The sequence below is a fragment of the Panulirus ornatus genome, chromosome 53 (assembly GCF_036320965.1).
Source record: "Panulirus ornatus isolate Po-2019 chromosome 53, ASM3632096v1, whole genome shotgun sequence".
Lineage (NCBI taxonomy): Eukaryota > Metazoa > Arthropoda > Malacostraca > Decapoda > Palinuridae > Panulirus > Panulirus ornatus.
In genome coordinates, this window is record NC_092276.1 from 7,982,900 (window position 1) to 8,010,590 (window position 27,691).

At 40.8% G+C, this 27,691-nt stretch overlaps 1 protein-coding gene across 1 annotated transcript in view; it reads left to right on the forward strand.

Moving 5' to 3' along the window:
* Positions 1-27,691, forward strand: part of sea (mitochondrial citrate transporter scheggia) — a 103,569-nt gene that overhangs the window by 58,845 nt on the left and 17,033 nt on the right. Inside the window, exons 2-5 of the mRNA XM_071692526.1 lie at positions 12,891-13,101; positions 21,192-21,415; positions 23,200-23,343; positions 27,110-27,260. Coding sequence (XP_071548627.1) covers positions 12,891-13,101; positions 21,192-21,415; positions 23,200-23,343; positions 27,110-27,260 — 730 coding nt within the window. The remainder of the gene's footprint in view (positions 1-12,890; positions 13,102-21,191; positions 21,416-23,199; positions 23,344-27,109; positions 27,261-27,691) is intronic.

A 27,691-nucleotide genomic window follows, 5' to 3' on the forward strand; every position in this document is an offset into this window, starting at 1 on the left:
TTTACTTATTATACTTTGTCGCTGTCTCCCGCGTTTGCGAGGTAGCGCAAGGAAACAGACGAAAGAAATGGCCCAACCCCCCCCATACACATGTATATACATACGTCCACACACGCAAATATACATACCTACACAGCTTTCCATGGTTTACCCCAGACGCTTCACATGCCTTGATTCAATCCACTGACAGCACGTCAACCCCGGTATACCACATCGCTCCAATTCACTCTATTCCTTGCCCTCCTTTCACCCTCCTGCATGTTCAGGCCCCGATCACACAAAATCTTTTTCACTCCATCTTTCCACCTCCAATTTAGGTCTCCCTCTTCTCCTCGTTCCCTCCACCTCCAACACATATATCCTCTTGGTCAATCTTTCCTCACTCATTCTCTCCATGTGCCCAAACCACTTCAAAACACCCTCTTCTGCTCTCTCAACCACGCTCTTTTTATTTCCACACATCTCTCTTACCCTTACGTTACTCACTCGATCAAACCACCTCACACCACACATTGTCCTCAAACATCTCATTTCCAGCACATCCATCCTCCTGCGCACAACTCTATCCATAGCCCACGCCTCGCAACCATACAACATTGTTGGAACCACTATTCCTTCAAACATACCCATTTTTGCTTTCCGAGATAATGTTCTCGACTTCCACACATTCTTCAAGGCCCCCAGAATTTTCGCCCCCTCCCCCACCCTATGATCCACTTCCGCTTCCATGTTTCCATCCGCTGCCAGATCCACTCCCAGATATCTAAAACACTTCACTTCCTCCAGTTTTTCTCCATTCAAACTCACCTCCCAATTGACTTGACCCTCAACCCTACTGTACCTAATAACCTTGCTCTTATTCACATTTACTCTTAACTTTCTTCTTCCACACACTTTACCAAACTCAGTCACCAGCTTCTGCAGTTTCTCACATGAATCAGCCACCAGCGCTGTATCATCAGCGAACAACAACTGACTCACTTCCCAAGCTCTCTCATCCCCAACAGACTTCATACTTGCCCCTCTTTCCAAAACTCTTGCATTTACCTCCCTAACAACCCCATCCATAAACAAATTAAACAACCATGGAGACATCACACACCCCTGCCGCAAACCTACATTCACTGAGAACGAATCACTTTCCTCTCTTCCTACACGTACACATGCCTTACATCCTCGATAAAAACTTTTCACTGCTTCTAACAACTTGCCTCCCACACCATATATTCTTAATACCTTCCACAGAGCATCTCTGTCAACTCTATCATATGCCTTCTCCAGATCCATAAATGCTACATACAAATCCATTTGCTTTTCTAAGTATTTCTCACATACATTCTTCAAAGCAAACACCTGATCCACACATCCTCTACCACTTCTGAAACCACACTGCTCTTCCCCAATCTGATGCTCTGTACATGCCTTCACCCTCTCAACGAATACCCTCCCATATAATTTGCCAGGAATACTCAACAAACTTATACCTCTGTAATTTGAGCACTCACTCTTATCCCCTTTGCCTTTGTACAATGGCACTATGCACGCATTCCGCCAATCCTCAGGCACCTCACCATGAGTCATACATACATTAAATAACCTTACCAACCAGTCAATAATACAGTCACCCCCTTTTTTAATAAATTCCACTGCAATACCATCCAAACCTGCTGCCTTGCCGGCTTTCATCTTCCGCAACGCTTTCACTACCTCTTCTCTGTTTACCAAATCATTTTCCCTAACCCTCTCACTTTGCACACCACCTCGACCAAAACACCCTATATCTGCCACTCTATCATCAAACACATTCAACAAACCTTCAAAATACTCACTCCATCTTCTCACATCACCACTACTTGTTATCACCTCCCCATTTGCGCCCTTCACTGAAGTTCCTATTTGCTCCCTTGTCTTACGCACTTTATTTACCTCCTTCCAGAACATCTTTTTATTCTCCCTAAAATTTAATGATACTCTCTCACCCCGACTCTCATTTGCCCTTTTTTTCACCTCTTGCACCTTTCTCATGACCTCCTGTCTCTTTCTTTTATACATCTCCCACTCAATTTCATTTTTTCCCTGCAAAAATCGTCCAAATGCCTCTCTCTTCTCTTTCACTAATACTCTTACTTCTTCATCCCACCACTCACTACCCTTTCTAATCAACCCACCTCCCACTCTTCTCATGCCACAAGCATCTTTTGCGCAATCCATCACTGATTCCCTAAATACATCCCATTCCTCCCCCACTCCCCTTACTTCCATTGTTCTCACCTTTTTCCATTCTGTACTCAGTCTCTCCTGGTACTTCCTCACACAGGTCTCCTTCCCAAGCTCACTTACTCTCACCACCCTCTTCACCCAAACATTCACTCTTCTTTTCTGAAAACCCATACAAATCTTCACCTTAGCCTCCACAAGATAATGATCAGACATCCCTCCAGTTGCACCTCTCAGCACATTAACATCCAAAAGTCTTTCTTTCGCACGCCTGTCAATTAACACGTAATCCAATAACGCTCTCTGGCCATCTCTCCTACTTACATAAGTATACTCATGTATATCTCGCTTTTTAAACCAGGTATTCCCAATCATCAGTCCTTTTTCAGCACATAAATCTACAAGCTCTTCACCATTTCCATTTACAACACTGAACACCCCATGTATACCAATTATTCCCTCAACTGCCACATTACTCACCTTTGCATTCAAATCACCCATCACTATAACCCGGTCTCGTGCATCAAAACCACTAACACACTCATTCAGCTGCTCCCAAAACACTTGCCTCTCATGATCTTTCTTCTCATGCCTGGGTGCATATGCACCAATAATCACCCACCTCTCTCCATCAACTTTCATATATATATATATATATATATATATATGGCCCGCTATTATGCCTGGATAGTAAGGCACATACTTATCACAAAACCTATTTTCAAAATATAAAACCTCAGTGGCTGTCTGACGTAATGACGCCTTGTGGCAGTTGACAACCATTATTGTATTTTGACTAACTTATTCTAACACCTTCTGAGAGGAAATTTACCACATCTTATGGAGCATATTAGTATCAACTCTGCAATACATGCTATAAAGTCCTAATGCCATAATGGTAATGATCCTTATATACCAGCTCCAAGTCAATGCCTTGGCCCACTTTAGTTTACTTAAAGAATTACTTAAAGAATCAGAAGGATTTGTGTGTGTGGCATTTATGGATCTAGATAAAGTATATGATAGGGTTGATAGTAATGCTTTTTGGAAGATATAAATGTATGGGGTGGAAGGAAAGCTATTAGAGGCAGTGAAGAGTTTTTTCCAAGAGAGTAAGTCATGTGTGCATATATGAAGAGAGTAGGGTGAGTGGCTCCAGGTGAAGGTGGGTCTGTGGCAGGGTTGTGATGTTACCATGGCTATTTAATCTGTTAATGGATGGACGCGGTGAGGTCGATGAATGTGAAGGTTTTTGGTCTGCAGTCTGTTAGGGTGGGGGGTATTTGATAGGCTGTCATTGTTTGCTGATGACACTGTGCTGTTGGCAGATTTAAATGAGAAAATAAGGAAGTTAGTTTCTGACTTTAGGAGACTAAGCCAAAGGAGAAACTCAAGACTAAATGTGAAAAAAAGCAAAGACATTGGATGTAGTAGTGCAAGGAGAAAGATGGAATATGAGTTTGTAGAGAGAATTAGGAAGTGTACAGTTTAAGATACCTGGGATTGGACATGGCAGTGATTAGAACCATGGTAGCTGAAGTAAGCCATAGGGGTGGCTAGGGAGCAAAGGTCCTGGGCATATTGAGAAATGTGTGGAAAGAGAGCTGAGGGTAAGGATTGACATGTTTGATGGTACAGTAGTCCCGATGATGTTCTATGGATACAAAGTGTGTGCTTTAGATAAAAAAGTATGGAAGAAGGTGACTGTATTGTATATGAAATGGTTGAAGACAGCAAGAGAGAGGTGTGGTTGTAAGAGGAGTATGGTTGGGAGCTGAAGAAAATATGCTGAAATGGTTAGGACTTTTGGAGAAAATGAGGGGTGAAAGGTTGACAAAGAGGGTATATGTATTAACAGGCGATAGGGACAAGAAGAGGGAAACCAAATTGGAGATGGAGGGATGGAGTTCATAAGATTTTGAAGATCTTGGGGTCCAAACATGCAGGAGGGTACAATGCAAGCACAGGATAGATTGAAGTGGAGCAGTGGGGTATATAGGCAACAACATTCTGTCAGTGGATTAGACAAGGGCATATGAAGCAGGTGAGGGAAAACCACAGAAAGGTCATTGGGACCCGGTTGTGAATAGGAGTGAGGTTTGGTGCAGTACACATGACAGTGAGGGAATGGATGTAAGTGAATGAGGTCTTTTCATGTCTGTTCCTGACATTACCTTGCTAATGTGGGAAACAGTGAATGAGCATGAAATGTGGCAAGGCAGCTGGAGTGAATAGTATTTCAGTTGAATTTCTTAAGAAACAGGTTGACTATCATTGATTGGTTAGTTTAGAATTTTCAGGGTATGTATGCATCATGGGGAGGTGACTGAGGATTGGCAGAATGCATGTGTAGTGCCATTGTATGAAGGCAGTGGAAACAAAAGTGTGTGTTCAAGTTACAAAGACATAAGTTTGTTAAGAATACCTGATAAGTTATATTAAAGAAGGAATGGTGATTGAGAGGGTAATGGCATGCTCAGAGCATTGGACTGGGGAGGAACAGTGTGATTTCAGGAGTGGTAGGGGATGTGTGGATCTAATGTTTGCTTTGAAGAATAGATGAGATATACTTGAAGAAACAGAAGGATTTGTATGTTTTTTTTTTTTTTTTTTTTTTTTTTTGCTGTCTCCCGCGTTTGCGAGGTAGTGCAAGGAAACAGACGAAAGAAATGGCCCAACCCACCCCCATACACATGTATATACATACGTCCACACATGCAAATATACATACCTACACAGCTTTCCATGGTTTACCCCAGACGCTTCACATGCCTTGATTCAATCCACTGACAGCACGTCAACCCCGGTATACCACATCGCCCCAATTCACTCTATTCCTTGCCCTCCTTTCACCCTCCTGCATGTTCAGGCCCCGATCACACAAAATCTTTTTCACTCCATCTTTCCACCTCCAATTTGGTCTCCCTCTTCTCCTCGTTCCCTCCACCTCCGACACATATATCCTCTTGGTCAATCTTTCCTCACTCATTCTCTCCATGTGACCAAACCATTTCAAAACACCCTCTTCTGCTCTCTCAACCATGCTCTTTTTATTTCCACACATCTCTCTTACCCTTACGTTACTTACTCGATCAAACCACCTCACACCACACATTGTCCTCAAACATCTCATTTCCAGCACATCCATCCTCCTGCGCACAACTCTATCCATAGTCCACGCCTCGCAACCATACAACATTGTTGGAACCACTATTCCTTCAAACATACCCATTTTTGCTTTCCGAGATAATGTTCTCGACTTCCACACATTCTTCAAGGCTCCCAGAATTTTCGCCCCCTCCCCCACCCTATGATCCACTTCTGCTTCCATGTTTCCATCCGCTGCCAGATCCACTCCCAGATATCTAAAACACTTCACTTCCTCCAGTTTTTCTCCATTCAAACTCACCTCCCAATTGACTTGACCCTCAACCCTACTGTACCTAATAACCTTGCTCTTATTCACATTTACTCTTAACTTTCTTCTTTCACACACTTTACCAAACTCAGTCACCAGCTTCTGCAGTTTCTCACATGAATCAGCCACCACCGCTGTATCATCAGCGAACAACAACTGACTCACTTCCCAAGCTCTCTCATCCCCAACAGACTTCATCCTTGCCCCTCTTTCCAAAACTCTTGCATTCACCTCCCTAACAACCCCATCCATAAACAAATTAAACAACCATGGAGACATCACACACCCCTGCCGCAAACCTACATTCACTGAGAACCAATCACTTTCCTCTCTTCCTACACGTACACATGCCTTACATCCTCGATAAAAACTTTTCACTGCTTCTAACAACTTGCCTCCCACACCATATATTCTTAATACCTTCCACAGAGCATCTCTATCAACTCTATCATATGCCTTCTCTAGATCCATAAATGCTACATACAAATCCATTTGCTTTTCTAAGTATTTCTCACATACATTCTTCAAAGCAAACACCTGATCCACACATCCTCTACCACTTCTGAAACCACACTGCTCTTCCCCAATCTGATGCTCTGTACGTGCCTTCACCCTCTCAATCAATACCCTCCCATACAATTTGCCAGGAATACTCAACAAACTTATACCTCTGTAATTTGAGCACTCACTCTTATCCCCTTTGCCTTTGTACAATGGCACTATGCATGCATTCTGCCAATCCTCAGGCACCTCACCATGAGTCATACATACATTAAATAACCTTACCAACCAGTCAACAATACAGTCACCCCCTTTTTTAATAAATTCCACTGCAATACCATCCAAACCTGCTGCCTTGCCGGCTTTCATCTTCCGCAAAGCTTTTACTACCTCTTCTCTGTTTACCAAATCATTTTCCCTAACCCTCGCACTCTGCACACCACCTCGACCAAAACACCCTATATCTGCCACTCTATCATCAAACACATTCAACAAACCTTCAAAATACTCACTCCATCTCCTTCTCACATCACCACTACTTGTCATCACCTCCCCATTTGCGCCCTTCACTGAAGTTCCCATTTGCTCCCTTGTCTTACGCACTTTATTTACCTCCTTCCAGAACATCTTTTTATTCTCCCTAAAATTTAATGATACTCTCTCACCCCAACTCTCATTTGCCCTTTTTTTCACCTCTTGCACCTTTCTCTTGACCTCCTGTCTCTTTCTTTTATACGTCTCCCACTCAATTGCATTTTTTCCCTGCAAAAATCGTCCAAATGCCTCTCTCTTCTCTTTCACTAATACTCTTACTTCTTCATCCCACCACTCACTACCCTTTCTAATCAACCCACCTCCCACTCTTCTCATGCCACAAGCATCTTTTGCGCAATCCATCACTGATTCCCTAAATACATCCCATTCCTCCCCCACTCCCCTTACTTCCATTGTTCTCACCTTTTTCCATTCTGTACTCAGTCTCTCCTGGTACTTCCTCACACAAGTCTCCTTCCCAAGCTCACTTACTCTCACCACCCTCTTCACCCCAACATTCACTCTTCTTTTCTGGAAACCCATACAAATCTTCACCTTAGCCTCCACAAGATAGTGATCAGACATCTCTCCAGTTGCACCTCTCAGCACATTAACATCCAAAAGTCTTTCTTTCGCACGCCTGTCAATTAACACGTAATCCAATAACGCTCTCTGGCCATCTCTCCTACTTACATAAGTATACTTATGTATATCTCGCTTTTTAAACCAGGTATTCCCAATCATCAGTCCTTTTTCAGCACATAAATCTACAAGCTCTTCACCATTTCCATTTACAACACTGAACACCCCATGTATACCAATTATTCCCTCAACTGCCACATTACTCACCTTTGCATTCAAATCACCCAACACTATAACCCGGTCTCGTGCATCAAAACCACTAACACACTCATTCAGCTGCTCCCAAAACACTTGCCTCTCATGATCTTTCTTCTCATGCCCAGGTGCATATGCACCAATAATCACCCATCTCTCTCCATCAACTTTCAGTTTTACCCATATTAATCGAGAATTTACTTTCTTACATTCTATCACATACTTCCACAACTCCTGTTTCAGGAGTACTGCTACTCCTTCCCTTGCTCTTGTCCTCTCACTAACCCCTGACTTTACTCCCAAGACATTCCCAAACCACTCTTCCCCTTTACCCTTGAGCTTCGTTTCACTCAGAGCCAAAACATCCAGGTTCCTTTCCTCAAACATACTACCTATCTCTCCTTTTTTCACATCTTGGTTACATCCACACACATTTAGGCACCCCACTCTGAGCCTTCGAGGAGGATGAGCACTCCCCGCGTGACTCCTTCTTCTGTTTCCCATTTTAGAAAGTTAAAAAAATACAAGGAGGGGAGGATTTCTGGCCCCCCGCTCCCGTGTAAATAAATTAAACATTTCCTTTTTCCATAGCCAGAGGTTGAACCATTATGTGACATTCATTTTTTCATTTCATTTCAAGCTAGAAGTTTCAGTTTTCTAAATTGTTTCTTACATTTTTCACATGTATATATATGTATGTGTGTGTGTGTGTGTGTGTGTATGTGTATATATATATATGTATATTATCCCTGGGGATAGGGGTGAAAGAATACTTCCCACGCATTCCTCGCGTGTCGTAGAAAGCGACTAGAGGGGACGGGGATTTGTATGTGCCATTTATAAATCTAGAGAAAGCATATGATATGACTGATGAAGATGCTTTGTGGAAGGTGTTAGTAATATATGATGTGGGAGGAAATATTGTAGCAGCAGAGTTTTTATTAAGAGAGTAAGGCATAAATGCAAGTTTATAGACAGTCCTGAGATTAAGTGGTCCTACTTGAAGGTGGGTCTGTAGCCAGCAGGGGTGTGTGATGTCACTTTTGTCGTTTAATTTGTTATGGATTGGGTCGTGAGGAAGGTAGATGCAAGGGTCCTGGAGAGAAGAGCTGATATGCACCCCGTAGAGGAAGAGGGAGGCCAGGAAAGTGAGTCAATTTGTTTGCTGATGATTTGGCATTGGTGGCAGATCCAGGTGAGAAACTGCAGAAGTTGGTTTCTAAGTTTGGGAGGGTGCATAATAGGAGAAAGTTAAGAGTAAATGTGAATAAAAGCAAGGTTATTAGGTTCAGCAGAGCAAAAAAGAGAACAGGTTAGTTGGGTGTGAGTTTCAACAGAAAAAAATTGGAGGCAGCGAATTGTTTTAGATACCTGGAAGTGGACATGACATTGAAAGGAACCATGGAGGTGGAGGTGAGTCATAGGGTGGGTGAGGGGCAAAGGTTGTGGGAGCATTGAGGAATGTGTGTGGAAAGAGAGGTCACCATGTGGTGGTCATGTTTGAAAGTATTTTAGTACTAATGATGATGTATGAATGCAAGGCATGGACTTTAGATGAGAATGTACAAAAATGGTTGGAGTTGGACGTGACAGTGAACAGAACCATGGAGGTGAAGGTGAGTCATAGGGTGGGTGAGGGGGCAAAGGTTGTGGGAGCATTGAGGAATGTGTGTGGAAAAAGAGGTCACCATCTGGTGGTTATGTTTGAAAGTATAGTAGTTCTAATGATGTTGCATGAAAGCAAGACATGGGCTATAGATGAGAATATACAGAAAAGGATGGAGGGGTTGAAAATTTAATGTCTGTAAACAATATGTACTGTGAAAAGGAATGATCGAGTCAGCAAAGATAGGGTAAGGGAGAGATGTGGTACGAAGAGAAGAATGGTTGAGAGAGCTGAAGAGGTGTGGTGAAATGGCTTGGACACATTGAAAGAATGAGTGACAATTGGTTGACAGATGGGATATGTGTATCAGAAGTGTATGGGACAAAGAGAAGTGGGAGACCAAATTGGAGATGGGCATGGACCTTTCAAGTCACAAGATGTCGTGGGGGGAGATGTTGTCTCCGACCACCAAGATGGAATGCTTTTGTTGCCTCATGGTCCAGTAGAGAGCATACTGGCCTGCCATGTGTTAGGACTAAGGTTTGAATCCTTTGCACACAAAGGTAAACTTTGCCATAGTATTGCTGGAATGAAGAATTGGTTAATACTACACATAATCCATGGGATGTGGGCCTTGTATCCTAGCTGCTCAGGTCACGAGATGTGGTGAGGTTTCTCGTGGACCATTGGTTGGTCTGAGATAGAAAGCTTTTGTCTCCTCAGTGGTCCAGTAGTTAGCACACCAGACTCCCATGCAGTTGGACCAGGTTTCAGATCCTTGGCACCCAGAGGTTAATTTTTATAATCTTTTCACGGAGTGGGAGGAAAGCTGCTAGAAGCAGTGCAAAGTTTTTATCAATGCTGTAAAGTTTGGGTATGAGTAAGAAAAGAGGAGAGTGAGTGGTCCAAGTGAAGGTTGGTTTTTTCATTCTTGATCATCATTTCCCACATTTGTGAGGTAGGGACAAGAACAGACAAAGAAAGGTCACAATCTCGTCCAGTCTCCAGTTGTCTTGTGCAGTGCACTGAAAGATCTTCCTCTGTTAACAACCAGGCCCCACAAACCTCTCTATAGGTTTCCCCAGCTGCTTCATATGCCCTGGTACCATCCATTGACAGCAAAATGACCCTGTAAACCACATTGTTCCATATTATTGTCCCATGTACCCTTTCATCTTCCTGCATATTCAGGCCCCAATCTCTCAAAATCTTTTTCACTCCATCCTTCCATCTCTAATTTGCTCTCTCCTTTCTCCTTGTCCCCTTCACTTCTGACACATATACCCCATATGTCAACCTCTCCTCGCTCATTTATCCCCTTATGTCCAAACTATTTCAGCACACCCTCTTCAGCTTTCTCGACCACACTGTTTTTATTGCCACATCTCTCTCTTACTTTATCCTTTTATTACTTACTTGATCAAACCACCTCACACCACATATTATTCTTAAGTATTTCATTTCCAACATATTCACCTTCCTCTGCACATCCTCATCCATAGCCCATGCCTTGCCTCCATACAACATTGTTTGGATTACTGTGCCTTCAAAAATTCCCATCTTCACCCTCCCAGATAACAACCTCCCTTTCAATGCTCCCAGAATCTTCGTCCCCCCTCGCCCACCCTATGACTCTTTTCCATGCTTCCATTTACTGCCATGTCCACTCTCAGGTATCTAAATCACTTCACTTCCTCCAAATTTTTTCTACTCAAACTCACTCTCCACCTAACCCATCCCTCTACCCTGCTAAACCTAATAACCTTGATTTTATTCACATTTACTCACAATTTCCTCCTTTCACATGCACTTTCAAAATAATTCATCAACTACTGCAGTTTCTCAGTTGAATCTCTCACCAGTGCTGTTTCATCAGCAAACAACAACCAATTCACTTTCCAACCCCCCATCCCCTACACAGTGCATACTTGCCCCTATCGCAAAGACTTGCATTTATCTCCTTCACCACTCCATTCATAAACAAAGTAAACAGCCATGGTGACATCACACACTCCTGATACAGACCAACCTTCTTGAAACCAGTCACTCTCCTCTCTTCCTATTTGTACATACACCATAGACCCATGAAAAATAATTCTCACTGTTTCTAGCAGCTTTATTCCACACCATACATTCTTAAGACCTTCCACAAGGCATCTCTGTCAACCCTATCATATGCTTTCTCCAGATCCATAAATGCCACATACAAATCCTTCAGTTTCACTGAGTAATTATCGTACATGTTTCAACATTCCACAAAATCACTTATGCCCCAGATGTAACTTCCATAATGAAGACACTGAACACTATCCCCTCATAAACACACACAAGATAACCACACTTTAGGACATATGGCCCTGCCCAGTGGAAGTGTATGGCTTCCTGAGCATTGCAGTAGGTTTATAGATGGAACTCCTGGGGCAGGAAGGTAAAGATGTGTATATGTAGTTCACATTGATCTTGTTCTTTGGAGTGCATTGTTCTGAAGAACAGAGGAAGTCTCATGGTAGTGCTGCAAGGTATTCACCCAGACTGGCCTAACCAGATCTTAATGTTGTTTCCATTTTTCTGCATAGCTTAACACATATACTTTTACTACTGTTGTCACAGGCTAAAAGCTGCAGTTTATGACATTAATGACCATTCTTTTCTGAGACTGTAATATAAAGTCAGTCTGATGCTTTATTTGTTTCTTTGTCACAAGCATGCTTTGAAATATCCCAGTATTGTATGAAGATATCTGGACACCACCTCAAGCCATTATAGAGAAAATAGTTCTTTTTAGAAGCCATATCCTGTATTGTAATGCTTTATATCTTTCCCTATTACTTCTCTCTGTTCCCACTACACACTAACCTTTATCTCTCGTCTTATCTTAATGCCAAGAATTTATAATTGGTTCAACTATATTTTTTCGGTAGATTTAATCTGCAGACTTTACTATTTTTCTTGTTTAAAGAACCTCTCCCTTGTTAGATCTAAAGTTTGCTTTTCTGACACCTAATTTCTCTTTTGTACTTTTCCTTTCATGCCAAAGTATCACTTCATTCTTACTTAGTTTATCACCCTCATTTACCTTGAGTCTGAAGAGAGATACATCCTTTGTTTCTTTCCTCAGGATCCTGTTTTAAGGTGCTCATGCATTGTCAAGAAAATGACTTATTCACTGGGTGGAACCACAAGTCACAAAGTGTGGTCTTTTGTGTATATCTGTGTGGGATGATGCAGGACATTTGAGGAGTAGATGTTCATGTCTTTGCTAAGGAAGTTGCATTTCAGGCTTCAGGGGTCTTTATGTACATAAAATCAGAGTTTTTGATACTGGAGGGATAGGTGGGGTCTAAAACACAGATGAGAAATTGTAACTCCTACATGCCTAGGGACTGTAGTTTCAGATGGATATATGTCCAATGGAGTGGAGTTAAAGACCAGGTTGGGAGGACATTTGTTTAGTACTTTTTAAGCCTTTATGGGGTGCCTATGTTTTGTTAGTTTTGCATTTGCAAGGGCAATGGGAATCATTAAAAATATGTGGTTGAAGTGTGCCGTAGGGGTAATCTTTTTACTTTTACTACAGGGTTGGTGGTCAGTTATCAAGTGATTTAGACAGGAGGAGTTTAGTGCAGTTGCAAAGAACTGAGTGCTATGCATGTTTGAGTGAGGTCATATTGGAAGTATTTATGTCTTGTTGTTCAGATGTTGCATGTTTTTTTTGCTATGGAAGTTATAAACAGGCATTTAGTCCTACATATTCTATGGATGAAATTTTTTTTCCAGGTGGCATAACTGGTGGCATTGAGATCTGCATTACATTCCCTACTGAGTATGTCAAAACGCAGCTGCAATTGGATGAGAAGAGCGGGAGAGCAAGACAGTATAATGGAATTGTTGATTGTGTAAAAAAAACAGTCAGAAGTCATGGTGTACTGGGTCTCTATAGGGGCCTTTCCGTCCTCTTGTATGGATCTATACCCAAATCTGCTTGCAGGTAAGACAAAGGCTTGTGTGAAATATTGTTGGTAGAATTTGAAAGACTATTTTATTTTCCTGTTACTGCTTAACACCACAGGAGTTCACTCTTGTTTTATCTCTGTTCCCTTTACCCCTTCATTTTTTAACGTTCCATTCTTCCATATGTCCTGTTGTTCTTCAGGGTATTCCTCAGATGCTTTAAACACATAAGCCGATGAAGGCATTAGTTAAGTGAGTATATGCCACTATAATGGAAGTGAATTCAATATTTCCATGAGTTGACATCTAATTTTTTCATGTGTTAGTATGATTTATAGCATGTATTATCTCATGTGCTCTTTTTCATGAGTTGCTTTGGATGAATTAGTTGTTCTTGCTTGCAGAATGTAAATAAGCATATGCAAGTGATTGCTTTTGTCAAGTAATATCGCATTTTGATTTTAGTGTTGTATTCCATTAGTACTGGCAAAGTATTTTAGCTTTGTATCTCAACCCTGGCAGTCACACTTGTAAGGAACACCAAGTTTTTATATTTCTAATGCACCGTTTAAGGTTTCCAGTACATTGTTTTGTTTTAGTCATCTTGTATTTGATGACGGATCGATATAGAATTTGTGACCTAGCTCCTGGTGATCACTTTGCAAGCAACACCACTGTCTTCACATTTTCAGTTTGCCATATGAAATATTTGGCACCTAGCCCCATGCTGTAAAACACTTGACTTACAAACATCCAGCCATATAAACAAACCTATATACACTATTAATACTGTATTTGGCTATGTGGCTTTTCAAGTAAGGAAACCAGACTGTCACTGCATGATAATGCTTGGGGCAAATTTTCAGTACATCATTCATATTTTCTAAACATCTTAGGGTTCATGTACTTGAAGGCAGTTTTGACATTGACCAAAGTATAGTTTGCCTCCTGTGTGATCCTTCTTGCATTATTTTCAGGTGACAAGTCCAAAATCATGTTAGTCATGTAATTCATTTCTCCTGACATAACTCACCACTGTTAGTGGACTTCATTAACACTTGGTAATACCACAAGTAAGAAGTCATCTTTGTCGAGGTTATATTACTGTCACTAGATAGAAAAGAGTACATCATAGTCAAGGACCTTCTTGCATGGAAAGAGCAAACCTTATCCTGCTTCTACTTGAGATGCAGCCTTGAAGCTCAAGGCCCATAAAAGGAGTCAGGGTTACATACCTAACTAAGTGGCTTTCATTGTATGATCTCTTTAAAACTTATCTTTGTGATTTAGTATTTTCCATGGTTGACTTTCTTTACCAATTTGTCTTACTATTACTGGATGTTGTCAAGTTCTCTTTGCAGTATTTTGCTGTCCATTTACTTGCACTTCTTCCATGATTCTAGTATCATCACCAAAAATGTTCTTCAATGAATCCACCTCATTTAGCAAGTCATCTGACATGTTTTATCTGTTCACTCTTGGTAAGATAGCTGTCAGTCCAATTGAGTAGCCATCTTTAGATCTCAACTTGGATATTTAGCTTCATCATCAGTCATCTGTAGGGATCAGTATCAATGTCCTGGTAGTTTAAGAATATGTAGAGTGCCTACCCATCCCTCTTTCTCTAGGATGTTGCTTTTTCTGTAATAGAAATCTAGGAGATTTTCAGGTTCTACATTTTTCCTTCTGAATCCATATTTTCTCACAGTTAGTTTTTTCTAGTATCATATAAGTCATTTTTGTTAATCATAAGGCCTATAGTTCAGTGATACTTCTCTCTCACTATTTTTTTAGTATTGGTGCTTTGTTCCGTTTTCCCCTCATTAAGGGAGATTTTAAAAATCACTAGTGATTTGACGAGGGTCTCCACACACTTTCTGAATACAGGCAATAGTGGTGCTTTATAGTCTTTTACTGGAATTGTATCAGTATTTTTCAAGATATCTTCTTTCCTGGCTTTCATGTGTTAACACACACTGTAATTCTGGCTTTCATGTGTTAACACACTCTGTAACTTCATATTCATCTCCTCAAATATATCCTCATTCTTATCAATGACTTTACCTTGTAAGCCCTTGGTGGTTTGGTCCTTTACCATTGATTTCCCCTTATGAATTAGTGGAGTAGTTTTTGATGTTCCTCTGATGTATTAGCTATGGTCTTCATATCTCACTCTTGCTTCCATTTGCAATATAGTCATTTCTAGCTCTTATTTGTCTTTCAAATTCAACTTGATTCTTGTCTTCAAAATCTCTCCCATAAGTATTAATATGTAAGCTTGAAATGGGTAGAATCTAGGGGAAATGGATCAAGTCAATTATAATGCTTATGAAAAATTGTCATATTGAAGAAGAGGTAACTAAAGATATTCATTTTGATGAAGAAAGCACTGTGAATGACCTGGCAAGGTTATCCAGCAGTGCACAGGGAAGAAAATTGGATTTTATAAGAAAATTTTTTGTATCAAATTAGATGTTTTTTGTCTTTCAAGTGGGCTGACTGTTGAAAGACTGAAATGCATAGTCATTTCTAAGGTGATTGAGTACCATGAAGCTGTAATGACTCTGAACTGTGAAAGGTGGCCTTTGTTGATCTATGAGGTTGGGTAACTTTGCATCCTGCATTTGATCCTGAGATACTGTCATCACTATTTGAGGCTGCTAGGTCACCTATTTTGATTTAGTGCAACAAACTAATCATAATTTGTAAGGCTGAGGTGGCCTTTGGAGGCCTGAAAACAGCCTTCAAGGCCACTGTGCCATAGCTTAAAAACTGCTCTGATTCTGAAGTACCTACACTCAAAATTTGGAGGGCTCTTATGAGGTACATGAAGCTGTAGTATGTCTGAACCATGAAAGGTGGCCTTTGTTAACCTCTGAGGCCAACCTCTAGTAGTTTTGAATTCTGTCTTTGATCCTTAGTTACCGGTTCCTCCATTACAGTTTGAGGTTCTCATTTTGCCAATTTGGAATGAGGACAGCAAATTAAGTAATCTACAAAGCTGGGATGGCATTTGATGGCCTCCAAATTGCCTTCAAGGCTGACATCCAGTAGCTTAAAACCCAGCCTAGATTCTGATAGGCTCTGGTACCCCTGGACACTGACTGCCTTTGATCCTGTGGTACCTTGATTGTAATTGGAGGCCGCTAGTTTGCTTATTTTGCATGAGGGTAATAAAGTATCTGGGTCGCCTTAGCTAGGTTGCTTACTTTAATGAGTGCAGTGAAGTAGCTGGGTTACCTATTTGCATGAGTGTAGTGAACTCAGTGTAAAGCATACAGTTGGGTTTGCCTTTGGTGACCTGTTGTGGCCTGAAAACTACTTTCAAGGTCAGTGTGCAGTAAATGAAAACCTTGCTAAGAGTCTGAAGTATATACACATAGAATATGTGGCCTCAAGTTGCCACTTGAAACTATATCAAATGTGAACTTTGACAGGTGGCTTTTGTTGGCTTTTGAGGTTAGAGTCTCGCAACCTTTGATCCCACCTTTGATCATGAGGTGCCTTCATTAAAGTCATGACAGCTAGATTGCCTATTTTAATGGATGTAGTAAACAAAGTGTAATGCTTGAAGCTGAGTTGGGCTATAGTAACCTTTAGTGGCCTTAAAATGGCCTTCAAGGCCAATGTGTGGTAGCTTACAACCAGGCCCAGATTCTGAAGTACCTACAACCAAAACATTTTGATGTTACAGTTTGGCCTTGAAAAGGGAACGCACAAACACAAAAATTCCTCAGGTGACATAGATTGGGAAATGGAGTTCACTGGTCGAGGACAAAGGGCATTGTGGTGAGAGAGTCTGTGAAATTTATAGTGGAGTAAGAATGTGGGTACCTTTAGCCTCAGATATGGAGGGAATGCTAGAAAAGAGGTAAGAATGGTTCAGTAAAAGATTTCACAAAGCAAAGGAGCTTTGAGATATGTAGGGTCAGAGATATAGGCAACGCTTTAGCCAGTCAGCTGTTGCCAAGAATAAGAGAGCAAGGAATGAACATAGCAGGATAATAGAGGAGGAACAAAGAAACTTTGAAAAGAATATTTTGAGCAGGGTAGGAGAAAATCCAAAAAATTACCATAAATTCATCAGGAATGAATTGTCAGTTAAAAATCAGGTAATGAGGCTCAGGGATTCAGAAGGAAGAATTGTATAGGATGATATAAGGATATGTGAGGAACTGAACAAGTTCAGAAGTGCTTTCACAGTGAAGGACACTGTTGTCCCATCACCAGTGAGTGGAAGTGGAGGCTTTCGAAAACAATGAAATAACTAGAAAAGACATTAATGAAATACTGAAAGGTCCTAACCTATACAAGGTTCGTATTCTTGACAAAACTTCACCATTTGTACTGAAGATAAGAGCAAATACCCAAGACAGGCTCCTCACAATATTGCACTGGATGTTTCTGAAAAGAGGCACATTGCCAAACAAGTAGAGAAGGGCAAATGTCATACCTGTTTATATAAAAGGAGACTGGGAATAGACACTGAACCACAGACTAGTCTCACTAATGAGTATGATCTGTAAGGCTCTGGAAAAGATAATCATAAAGCAAATGCATGGCTCCCCAGATGAGACATTACCTAAGTGAGAGACAGCAGGTGTAACATGTCATATCTAACAAACCTTTTACATTTTTATGTGAGAGTGTGCTTTGTCATAGACAAAATGGAAGGCTAGGTGTCTTGTTTGTATCTGGACTGCCGAAAGCATCTGACATTGTATTGCCTGGGAGGCTAATTAAGAAGTTGGATCACTAGTCAGAAATAAAGGGGAAACTCCATTGATGGATAGATTATGATTATTAAAGTGTAAGGGAATTGAGGATGCTTGTTAGAGGAACTTTCTCAAAATGGTTCAGCATAGCCAGGTGAGTGTTACAAGGTTCTCTTCCGGGACCGTTATTCTTCTTGATCTTTGTAATAACTTGCCTGAAGGTATGGACTCCTAACTGAATATCTATGCAGATGATGCAAAGGTCATGGATGGAAGTGAAAACAGTGGACTGCATCACCGTACAAGGAAACCTTGACAAACTCCAAAGTTCACTTAATATGTAGATGATAAAGAGCAATCCAAATATATGTAAAGCAGTAAGGATGCATCATATTGAAAGAAGGCCCCAATATTGTCATCAGCTAGTTGGAAACAAGCCACAGGAATCAGCATGAGAGACTTTGTGTCTACATTTCCCCTAACCTGTCGCTAGAGTCTCACTTTAGAATAGCAAAGACCAGCTCTCTGCTGTATCAGAATACCATCCAAGTTCATAGGTAAATTATTCAGGAAGCTTTTTCCATCATATATAAGGCCAAAATTAGAATATGGTTATCAAGTTTAGTCACCTCACCTAAAGATGCACAAATAGCTAATAGAGAAGGATCAGAGGAGAGCAACAAAGATGTTACACAAAATTTAGAGTATAGAATTAGAAGGAAAGGTTAGAGGCTTTAAGTTCATCCACTTTGGAAAAGATGTGGGGCAACCTGATCACAACCATAGGAAGGTGGTCAAGATATTTTGCAGACACTGTAATTGTGGCAAAAACACTAGAATATATAAGAGAATAGGAATACAGAGTAAGTTGTGAGGATTATGATAAGGGTCTAAGACTTCTTTTGTGGAAGAAAAGTGTACAGCTGAGCTTTATTTTCAGGCATTGAACATACTCTAGGTTTAGAACAAGAGTTGATAAGGTAAATGATAGTATCAGATGAATAGGATGTATTAACATGATTGATGTAAACATAGAATTGTTACATGATGCCTGCATGTGTAGAGCAAGTTGAAACTGGTAATATTGTAATACAGGCACCTCACTGTATTGTGGATAGGGATCCTTCTCTTTTGAGAATAAAAGTTTTGAATTGAATTAGATTCCTAAGTGTGACTCAGTTCCTTTTAATTTTTTACATATGAAACCATTTGTTTAATGTTTTATACATCTTTCCCTTACAGTATCTTACTGTTGTTATATAAATGCCCTCCCTGTTGAGGTCTCAAAATCTAATATAGCAGTGCTCTATAAACAGGTTTTGAAATTTGGTCTCTCAATCTTATTTCCCTGAATGCTGTAAGTCTCAAAGTAATCCAACTTTGTACTTTCTGTTATTCAGCATTGACTCTTGTGTTCAAGCACTTCCCTTTTATTATGCAGCTCATTTCAAGGGTTAGGTGATCACTTCTTTCAAGTGGCCAGCAGTAATGTTTACAATTACAAGACTACCGAGTGTGAAAATTAACTGTAGCTCATATGATACATTTGCATCTCTCACTATTGTTACTTATGATACATGTTGATAGAAAAGTCTCTCTTGTATGGATATGTAGGCAAGGGGGTATACCTTAGGAGCAGGAATCATGGGGACAGTTAGTACCTTACTGTTTAAGCTCCCCCCTCTCACTGGTAACAAAGTCATACAAATCAATGTGCATGTCATGTACAAGATCACCAGTTGAGCACTCTCTTCCCTTTCTACTACATGTGTACCTGTTTTAGAAAATTCAAAATGAAGATGCCAAAATAAAAACTTTCACTAGATTTCCCTTAGATGATGATGATCTTCGAAGAGACCCCAACAAAAATTATTATAGCTAGGGGGTGATGACTCTTTATGAGAGCTAAGGGATTCCCTCTGGGAATGGCACATCCTCATTCATCTCTTACACCATAGGAGATTTGCCCATTTCATGGCTACTAGAGTCACTAAACCCTGAAAACCAGTCAGTTCGAGAATACTTACCCTGCAAAAAAAATGATATCATATAGGTTCAAGTTAGACAAAGAGGTAGTTACAACACACTTACATTTCAAGCATCAAACTTTACTTTCAGAAACAGCAAACTATCTTTAGACAATAAGTTTATATATAAATTGCTTGGAAGCGGAAGTGGATCATAGGGTGGGGGAGGGGGCGAAAATCCTGGGAGCCTTGAAGAATGTGTGGAAGTCGAGATCATTATCTCGGAAAGCAAAAATGGGTATGTTTGAAGGAATAGTGGTTCCAACAATGTTGTATGGTTGCGAGGCGTGGGCTATGGATAGAGTTGTGCGCAGGAGGATGGATGTGCTGGAAATGAGATGTTTGAGGACAATGTTTGGTGTGAGGTGGTTTGATCGAGTAAGTAACGTAAGGGTAAGAGAGATGTGTGGAAATAAAAAGAGCGTGGTTGAGAGAGCAGAAGAGGGTGTTTTGAAATGGTTTGGGCACATGGAGAGAATGAGTGAGGAAAGATTGACCAAGAGGATATATGTGTCGGAGGTGGAGGGAACAAGGAGAAGTGGGAGACCAAATTGGAGGTGGAAAGATGGAGTGAAAAAGATTTTGTGTGATTGGGGCCTGAACATGCAGGAGGGTGAAAGGAGGGCAAGGAATAGAGTGAATTGGATCGATGTGGTATACCGGGATTGACGTGCTGTCAGTGGATTGAATCAGGGCATGTGAAGCGTCTGGGGTAAACCATGGAAAACTGTGTAGGTTTGTATATTTGCGTGTGTGGACGTATGTATATACATGTGTATGGGGGTGGGTTGGGCCATTTCTTTCGTCTGTTTCCTTGCGATACCTCGCAAACGCGGGAGACAGTGACAAAGAAAAAAAAAAGATAAATAAATAAATTGCTTGTGAATGCAAGAGTTAGCACATATGAGTATCAGTCATTCTAGTGGTATGTAGCAAGTAACACTTGGCTGGAAAACTCCAAACAATGCCACTGAGCATTTGTGTTGGAAACCATTTTAGTGGCATGAACTTTAATGAAGCTTTAAAAACAGGCTGACACTTGCAGGATGAAATTGAATGGTTATATTACTGCAATTACGTTTGTATTAGGATGGTATTAGGAATGCACACAAACTTGCTAAGAACTGGCACTGGAGTTCCCTTATTATGGAGACGCCATTGCCATGGCCACCCCCAAGAGGGAGTTCGAGAAGGGAATGGGCATTAGGGGTATAGATAGATATATAGACAAACTTTCTGGATATTTAAGTGTTGGCCAGTAAAGATTTTCCTGTGAAGACAGTCTTGTTGATGCTATTTTCCTAATGATAATGTCACTACACTGTTTCCTCCAATCAGAGCTATTCAAATTCCTTGCCTGAAATATTTTCCTTCCTTTTTTGCAGATTTGGTGCCTTTGAACAGTTCAAAAAATACAGTGTAGATGAAAAGGGTAATTTATCCCCAGCTAAACGGCTTTTGTGTGGTTTGGGAGCAGGAATTACGGAGGCAATTTTTGCGGTCACACCCATGGAGACCGTGAAAGTCAAATTCATCAATGACCAACGCTCAGAAAAACCAAAATTTAGGGGGTTCTTTCATGGTGTGAAATGTATCCTAAGAGAGCAAGGTTTGTGAAAAGATTTTAGCTTGATTTAATTGACTCTTTTTTTTTTTTAATGCATATGATGTATCAAAAAAATTTTACACTTTCAGAGAATATGTAAGAAATTAAAGTTGCTTGAGGAGGTATATAGTGTAAAAATAATCTTAATGTGAAGAGAACTTTCATGATGGGTGGAAGAGAATAGAAATATCTTCAAAGTCGAGGACTATGTAAAAGAAAGATGGTGGAAATGAGTATAAAACATAAAATGTAAGGAAGAAAGAACGTGGGAAATGACATAATTTCACTTTCAGAGCTCTTAAGTTGACTTGATCATATTTTGATAGGATAGTTCTTTTAGATAGGAAGGAAATGATGACCAAGAGGGCTTGAAGTCTTAGCAGAAAACTAAGTAGAAAGATGAAGAAATGTTTGCAGTAACTGAATTGTAGACAAGTGAAACTAACTGAGTGAAGAAGAGCATAAAAGAAATTAATTCAAGGTGCTTAAGTATTTGTTTCACATTAGATTTGTTTTGCACTAGATTAGTTGAGAATATTATATTTATTATTTTTATTATACTTTGTCGCTGTCTCCCGCGTTTGCGAGGTAGCGCAAGGAAACAGACGAAATGAAATGGCCCAACCCCCCCCCATACACATGTATATACATACGTCCACACACGCAAATATACATACCTACACAGCTTTCCATGGCTTACCCCAGACGCTTCACATGCCTTGATTCAATCCACTGACAGCACGTCAACCCCGGTATACCACATCGCTCCAATTCACTCTATTCCTTGCCCTCCTTTCACCCTCCTGCATGTTCAGGCCCCGATCACACAAAATCTTTTTCACTCCATCTTTCCACCTCCAATTTGGTCTCCCTCTTCTCCTTGTTCCCTCCACCTCCGACACATATATCCTCTTGGTCAATCTTTCCTCACTCATCCTCTCCATGTGCCCAAACCACTTCAAAACACCCTCTTCTGCTCTCTCAACCACGCTCTTTTTATTTCCACACATCTCTCTTACCCTTACGTTACTCACTCGATCAAACCACCTCACACCACACATTGTCCTCAAAACATCTCATTCCAGCACATCCATCCTCCTGCGCACAACTCTATCCATAGCCCACGCCTCGCAACCATACAACATTGTTGGAACCACTATTCCTTCATACATACCCATTTTTGCTTTCCGAGATAATGTTCTCGACTTCCACACATTCTTCAAGGCCCCCAGAATTTTCGCCCCCTCCCCCACCCTATGATCCACTTCCGCTTCCATGGTTCCATCCGCTGCCAGATCCACTCCCAGATATCTAAAACACTTCACTTCCTCCAGTTTTTCTCCATTCAAACTCACCTCCCAATTGACTTGACCCTCAACCCTACTGTACCTAATAACCTTGCTCCTATTCACATTTACTCTTAACTTTCTTCTTCCACACACTTTACCAAACTCAGTCACCAGCTTCTGCAGTTGAGAAATAGTTACATAATTTTATGAAAATGTCCTACTGAAACCCAAATAACAATCTTTTCATAGAGACAGAACAGACAGAAAATCATATGAAATGAATGATACCTAGGATTGACAGAGAATGTATGATAGTTTCAAAATAACATTTTGATAATGAAATTTGGTAGTTGGAAACCTCCATATTATTTGAAACTTGATTTTTGTAAGCATTTTAAAGAATAGAATCAAGGAGTCAGCTGTTAATATTTATTTGTATCCAGTAAACTGCTGTTGTTTTAATTTTCATTTCTAAATTAAGCTTGCTATATTTTTCAGGATTCCGTGGAACTTACCAGGGGGTAACTGCAACTATTATGAAACAGGGAAGCAATCAGGCAATGCGTTTCTATGTCATGGAAACATGTAAAGACAGATACCGTGGAGGAGATCCGACAAAACCTGTCCCAAAATTGATTGTAGGTAAGTATGAAGACAAAAAATATGTATATTTTCATAAAAAGTAGATGTTCAAAGAGGATACCAAGAATTGAGTTGAGAAACTGAACCTGTAAACTGGAAAGTTTTCATTTACTCTATAGCAGTTGTGGACTAAGAAACTCTCATAATAATATTAAGAAAATAGAAAATATTTGTATAAAATCCCTGGGGATAGGGGATTAAGAATACTTCCCACGCATTCCTCACGTGTCGTAGAAGGCGACTAAAGGGGACGGGCGCGGGGGGCCAGAAACCCTCCCCTCCTTGTATTTTAACTTTCTAAAAGGGGAAACAGAAGAAGGAGTCACGCGAGGAGTGCTCATCCTCCTCGAAGGCTCAGATTGGGGTGTCTAAATGTGTGTGGATGTAACCAAGATGAGAAAAAGGAGAGATAGGTAGTATGTTTGAGGAAAGGAACCTGGATGTTTTGGCTCTGAGTGAAACGAAGCTAAAGGGTAAAGGGGAAGAGTGGTTTGGGAATGTCTTGGGAGTAAAGTCAGGGGTTAGTGAGAGGACAAGAGCAAGGGAAGGAGTAGCACTACTCCTGAATCAGGAGTTGTGGGAGTATATGATAGAGTGTAAGAAAGTAAATTCTAGATTGATATGGGTAAAACTGAAAGTTGATGGAGAGAGATGGGTGATTATTGGTGCATATGCACCTGGGCATGAGAAGAAAGATCATGAGTGTGTTGGTGGTTTTGATGCACAAGACCGGGTTATAGTGATGGGTGATTTGAATGCAAAGGTGAGTAATGTGGCAGTTGAGGGAATAATTGGTATACATGGAGTGTTCAGTGTTGTAAATGGAAATGGTGAAGAGCTTGTAGATTTATGTGCTGAAAAAGGACTGGTGAATGGGAATACCTGGTTTAAAAAGCGAGATATACATAAGTATACGTATGTAAGTAGGAGAGATGGCCAGAGAGCGTTATTGGATTACATGTTAATTGATAGGCGCACGAAAGAGAGACTTTTGGATGTTAATGTGCTGAGAGGTGCAACTGGAGGGATGTCTGATCATTATCTTGTGGAAGCAAAGGTGAAGATTTGTGGGGGTTTTCAGAAAAGAAGAGAGAATGTTGGGGTGAAGAGAGTGGTGAGAGTAAGTGATCTTGGGAAGGAGACTTGTGTGAGGAAGTACCAGGAGAGACTGAGTACAGAATGGAAAAAGGTGAGAACAAAGGAGGTAAGGGGAGTGGGGGAGGAATGGGATGTATTTAGGGAAGCAGTGATGGCTTGCGCAAAAGATGCTTGTGGCATGAGAAGCGTGGGAGGTGGGTTGATTAGAAAAAGTAGTGAGTGGTGGAATGAAGAAGTAAGATTATTAGTGAAAGAGAAGAGAGAGGCATTTGAACGATTTTTGCAGCGGGAAAATGCAGATGTGTGGGAGAGGTATAAAAGAAAGAGGCAGGAGGTCAAGAGAAAGGTGCAAGGGGTGAAAAAGAGGGCGAATGAGAGTTGGGGTGAGAGAGTATCATTAAATTTCAGGGAGAATAAAAAGATGTTCTGGAAGGAGGTAAATAAAGTGCATAAGACAAGGAAGCAAATGGGAACTTCAGTGAAGGGGGCTAATGGGGAGGTGATAACAAGTAGTGGTGATGTGAGAAGGAGATGGAGTGAGTATTTTGAAGGTTTGTTGAATGTGTTTGATGATAGAGTGGCAGATGTGGGGTGTCTTGGTCGAGGTGGTGTGCAAAGTGAGAGGGTTAGGGAAAATGATTTGGTAAAGAGAGAAGAGGTAGTAAAAGCTTTACGGAAGATGAAAGCCAGCAAAGCAGCAGGTTTGGATGGCATTGCAGTGGAATTTATTAAAAAAGGGGGTGACTGTATTGTTGACTGGTTGGTAAGGTTATTTAACGTATGTATGATTCATGGTGAGGTGCCTGAGGATTGGCGGAATGCTTGCATAGTGCCATTGTACAAAGGCGAAGGGGATAAGAGTGAGTGCTCAAATTACAGAGGTATAAGTTTGTTGAGTATTCCTGGTAAATTATATGGGAGGGTATTGATTGAGAGGGTGAAGGCATGTACAGAGCATCAGATTGGGGAGGAGCAGTGTGGTTTCAGAAGTGGTAGAGGATGTGTGGATCAGGTGTTTGCTTTGAAGAATGTATGCGAGAAATACTTAGAAAAACAAATGGATTTGTATGTAACATTTATGGATCTGGAGAAGGCTTATGATAGAGTTGATAGAGATGCTCTGTGAAAGGTATTAAGAATATATAAATTGTTAGAAGCAGGGAAAAGTTTTTATCGAGGATGTAAGGCATGTGTACATGTAGGAAGAGAGGAAAGTGATTGGTTCTCAGTGAATGTAGGTTTGCGGCAGGGGTGTGTGATGCCTCCATGGTTGTTTAATTTGTTTATGGATGGGGTTGTTAGGGAGGTGAATGCAAGAGTTTTGGAAAGAGGGGCAAGTATGCAGTCTGTTGTGGATGAGAGAGCTTGGGAAGTGAATCAGTTGTTGTTCGCTGATGATACAGCGGTGGTGGCTGATTCATGTAAGAAACTGCAGAAGCTGGTGACTGAGTTTGGTAAAGTGTGTGAAAGAAGAAAGTTAAGAGTAAATGTGAATAAGAGCAAGGTTATTAGGTACAGTAGGGTTGAGGGTCAAGTCAGTTGGGAGGTAAGTTTGAATGGAGAAAAGCTGGAGGAAGTGAAGTGTTTTAGATATCTGGGAGTGGATCTGGCAGCGGATGGAACCATGGAAGCGGAAGTGAATCATAGGATGGGGGAGAGGGCGAAAATTCTGGGAGCCTTGAAGAATGTGTGGAAGTCGAGAACATTATCTCGGAAAGCAAAAATGGGTATGTTTGAAGGAATAGTGGTTCCAACAATGTTGTATGGTTGCGAGGCGTGGGCTATGGATAGAGTTGTGCGCAGGAGGGTGGATGTGCTGGAAATGAGATGTTTGAGGACAATATGTGGTGTGAGGTGGTTTGATCGAGTAAGTAATGTAAGGGTGAGAGAGATGTGTGGAAATAAAAAGAGTGTGGTTGAGAGAGCAGAAGAGGGTGTTTTGAAATGGTTTGATCACATAGAGAGAATGAGTGGGGAAAGATTGACCAAGAGGATATATGTGTCAGAGGTGGGGGGAACAAGGAGAAGTGGGAGACCAAATTGGAGGTGGAAAGATGGAGTGAAAAAGATTTTGTGTGATCGGGGCCTGAACATGCAGGAGGGTGAAAGGCGTGCAAGGAATAGAGTGAATTGGAACGATGTGGTATACCGGGGTCGACGTGCTGTCAATGGATTGAACCAGGGCATGTGAAGCGTCTGGGGTAAACCATGCAAAGCGTGTGGGGCCTGGATGTGGAAAGCTAGATGTGGTTTCGGTGCATTATTACATGACAGCTAGAGACTGAGTGTGAACGAATGGGGCCTTTGGTGTTTTTCCTGGCGCTACCTCGCACACATGAAGGGGGAGGGGGATGTTATTCCAAGTGTGGCAAGGTGGCGATGGGAACAAATAAAGGCAGACAGTGTGAATTATGTACATGTGTATATATGTATATGTCTGTGTGTGTATATATATGTATACATTGAGATGTATAGGTATGTATATTGTGTGTGTGTGGACATGTATGTATATACATGTGTATGTGGGCGGGTTGGGCCATTCTTTCGTCTGTTTCCTTGCGCTACCTCTCTAACGCGGGAGACAGCGACAAAGCAAAATAAATAAATAGAAAAAATAAAATGTTGATAATGATAAAGTAGTCACAGCAGGAATGACCCTTTCTTTTAGGTTTGTTTGGTGGTTTAGCTGGTGCAGTGTCTGTATTTGGTAATACTCCAATTGATGTTGTCAAAACCAGAATGCAGGGACTTGAAGCCAGCAAGTACAAGAACACCTTTGACTGTTTCCTAAAGATCTGGAAAAATGAAGGCCCTAAAGCGTAAGTCCTTTCATTTACATTTTATGATCCATTTGAGTAAAGACCACTTGTTGAACACCTAGTGTTATTGTATCTGTGTCTTGATATTCATTCTGTCTTTGGTTGCAGTCACATACAATACAAACCTGTCAAGATATTTTGAGCAATCATGTGATCTCATTTATGCAAAGTTCAGTTCATCAATTTTCATTGTAAATACAGGGTTAGGGACTGGAGGCCCTTATAACACACCATATACTGCCCATAAAATCTAAAATTCCAAGAAATTGAATTGCAGAGGAATCTTAAACATATATATGACATACATACTCGAGGGAAAACTTGCCTTTTTGTATATTTTGAAAAATAGGGGAAACATTTGTTTCTAGAGTTAGATTTCTGAGCATCACAAATACTTTGATCAACTTAAGTTCAAAACATTTAATTTATAA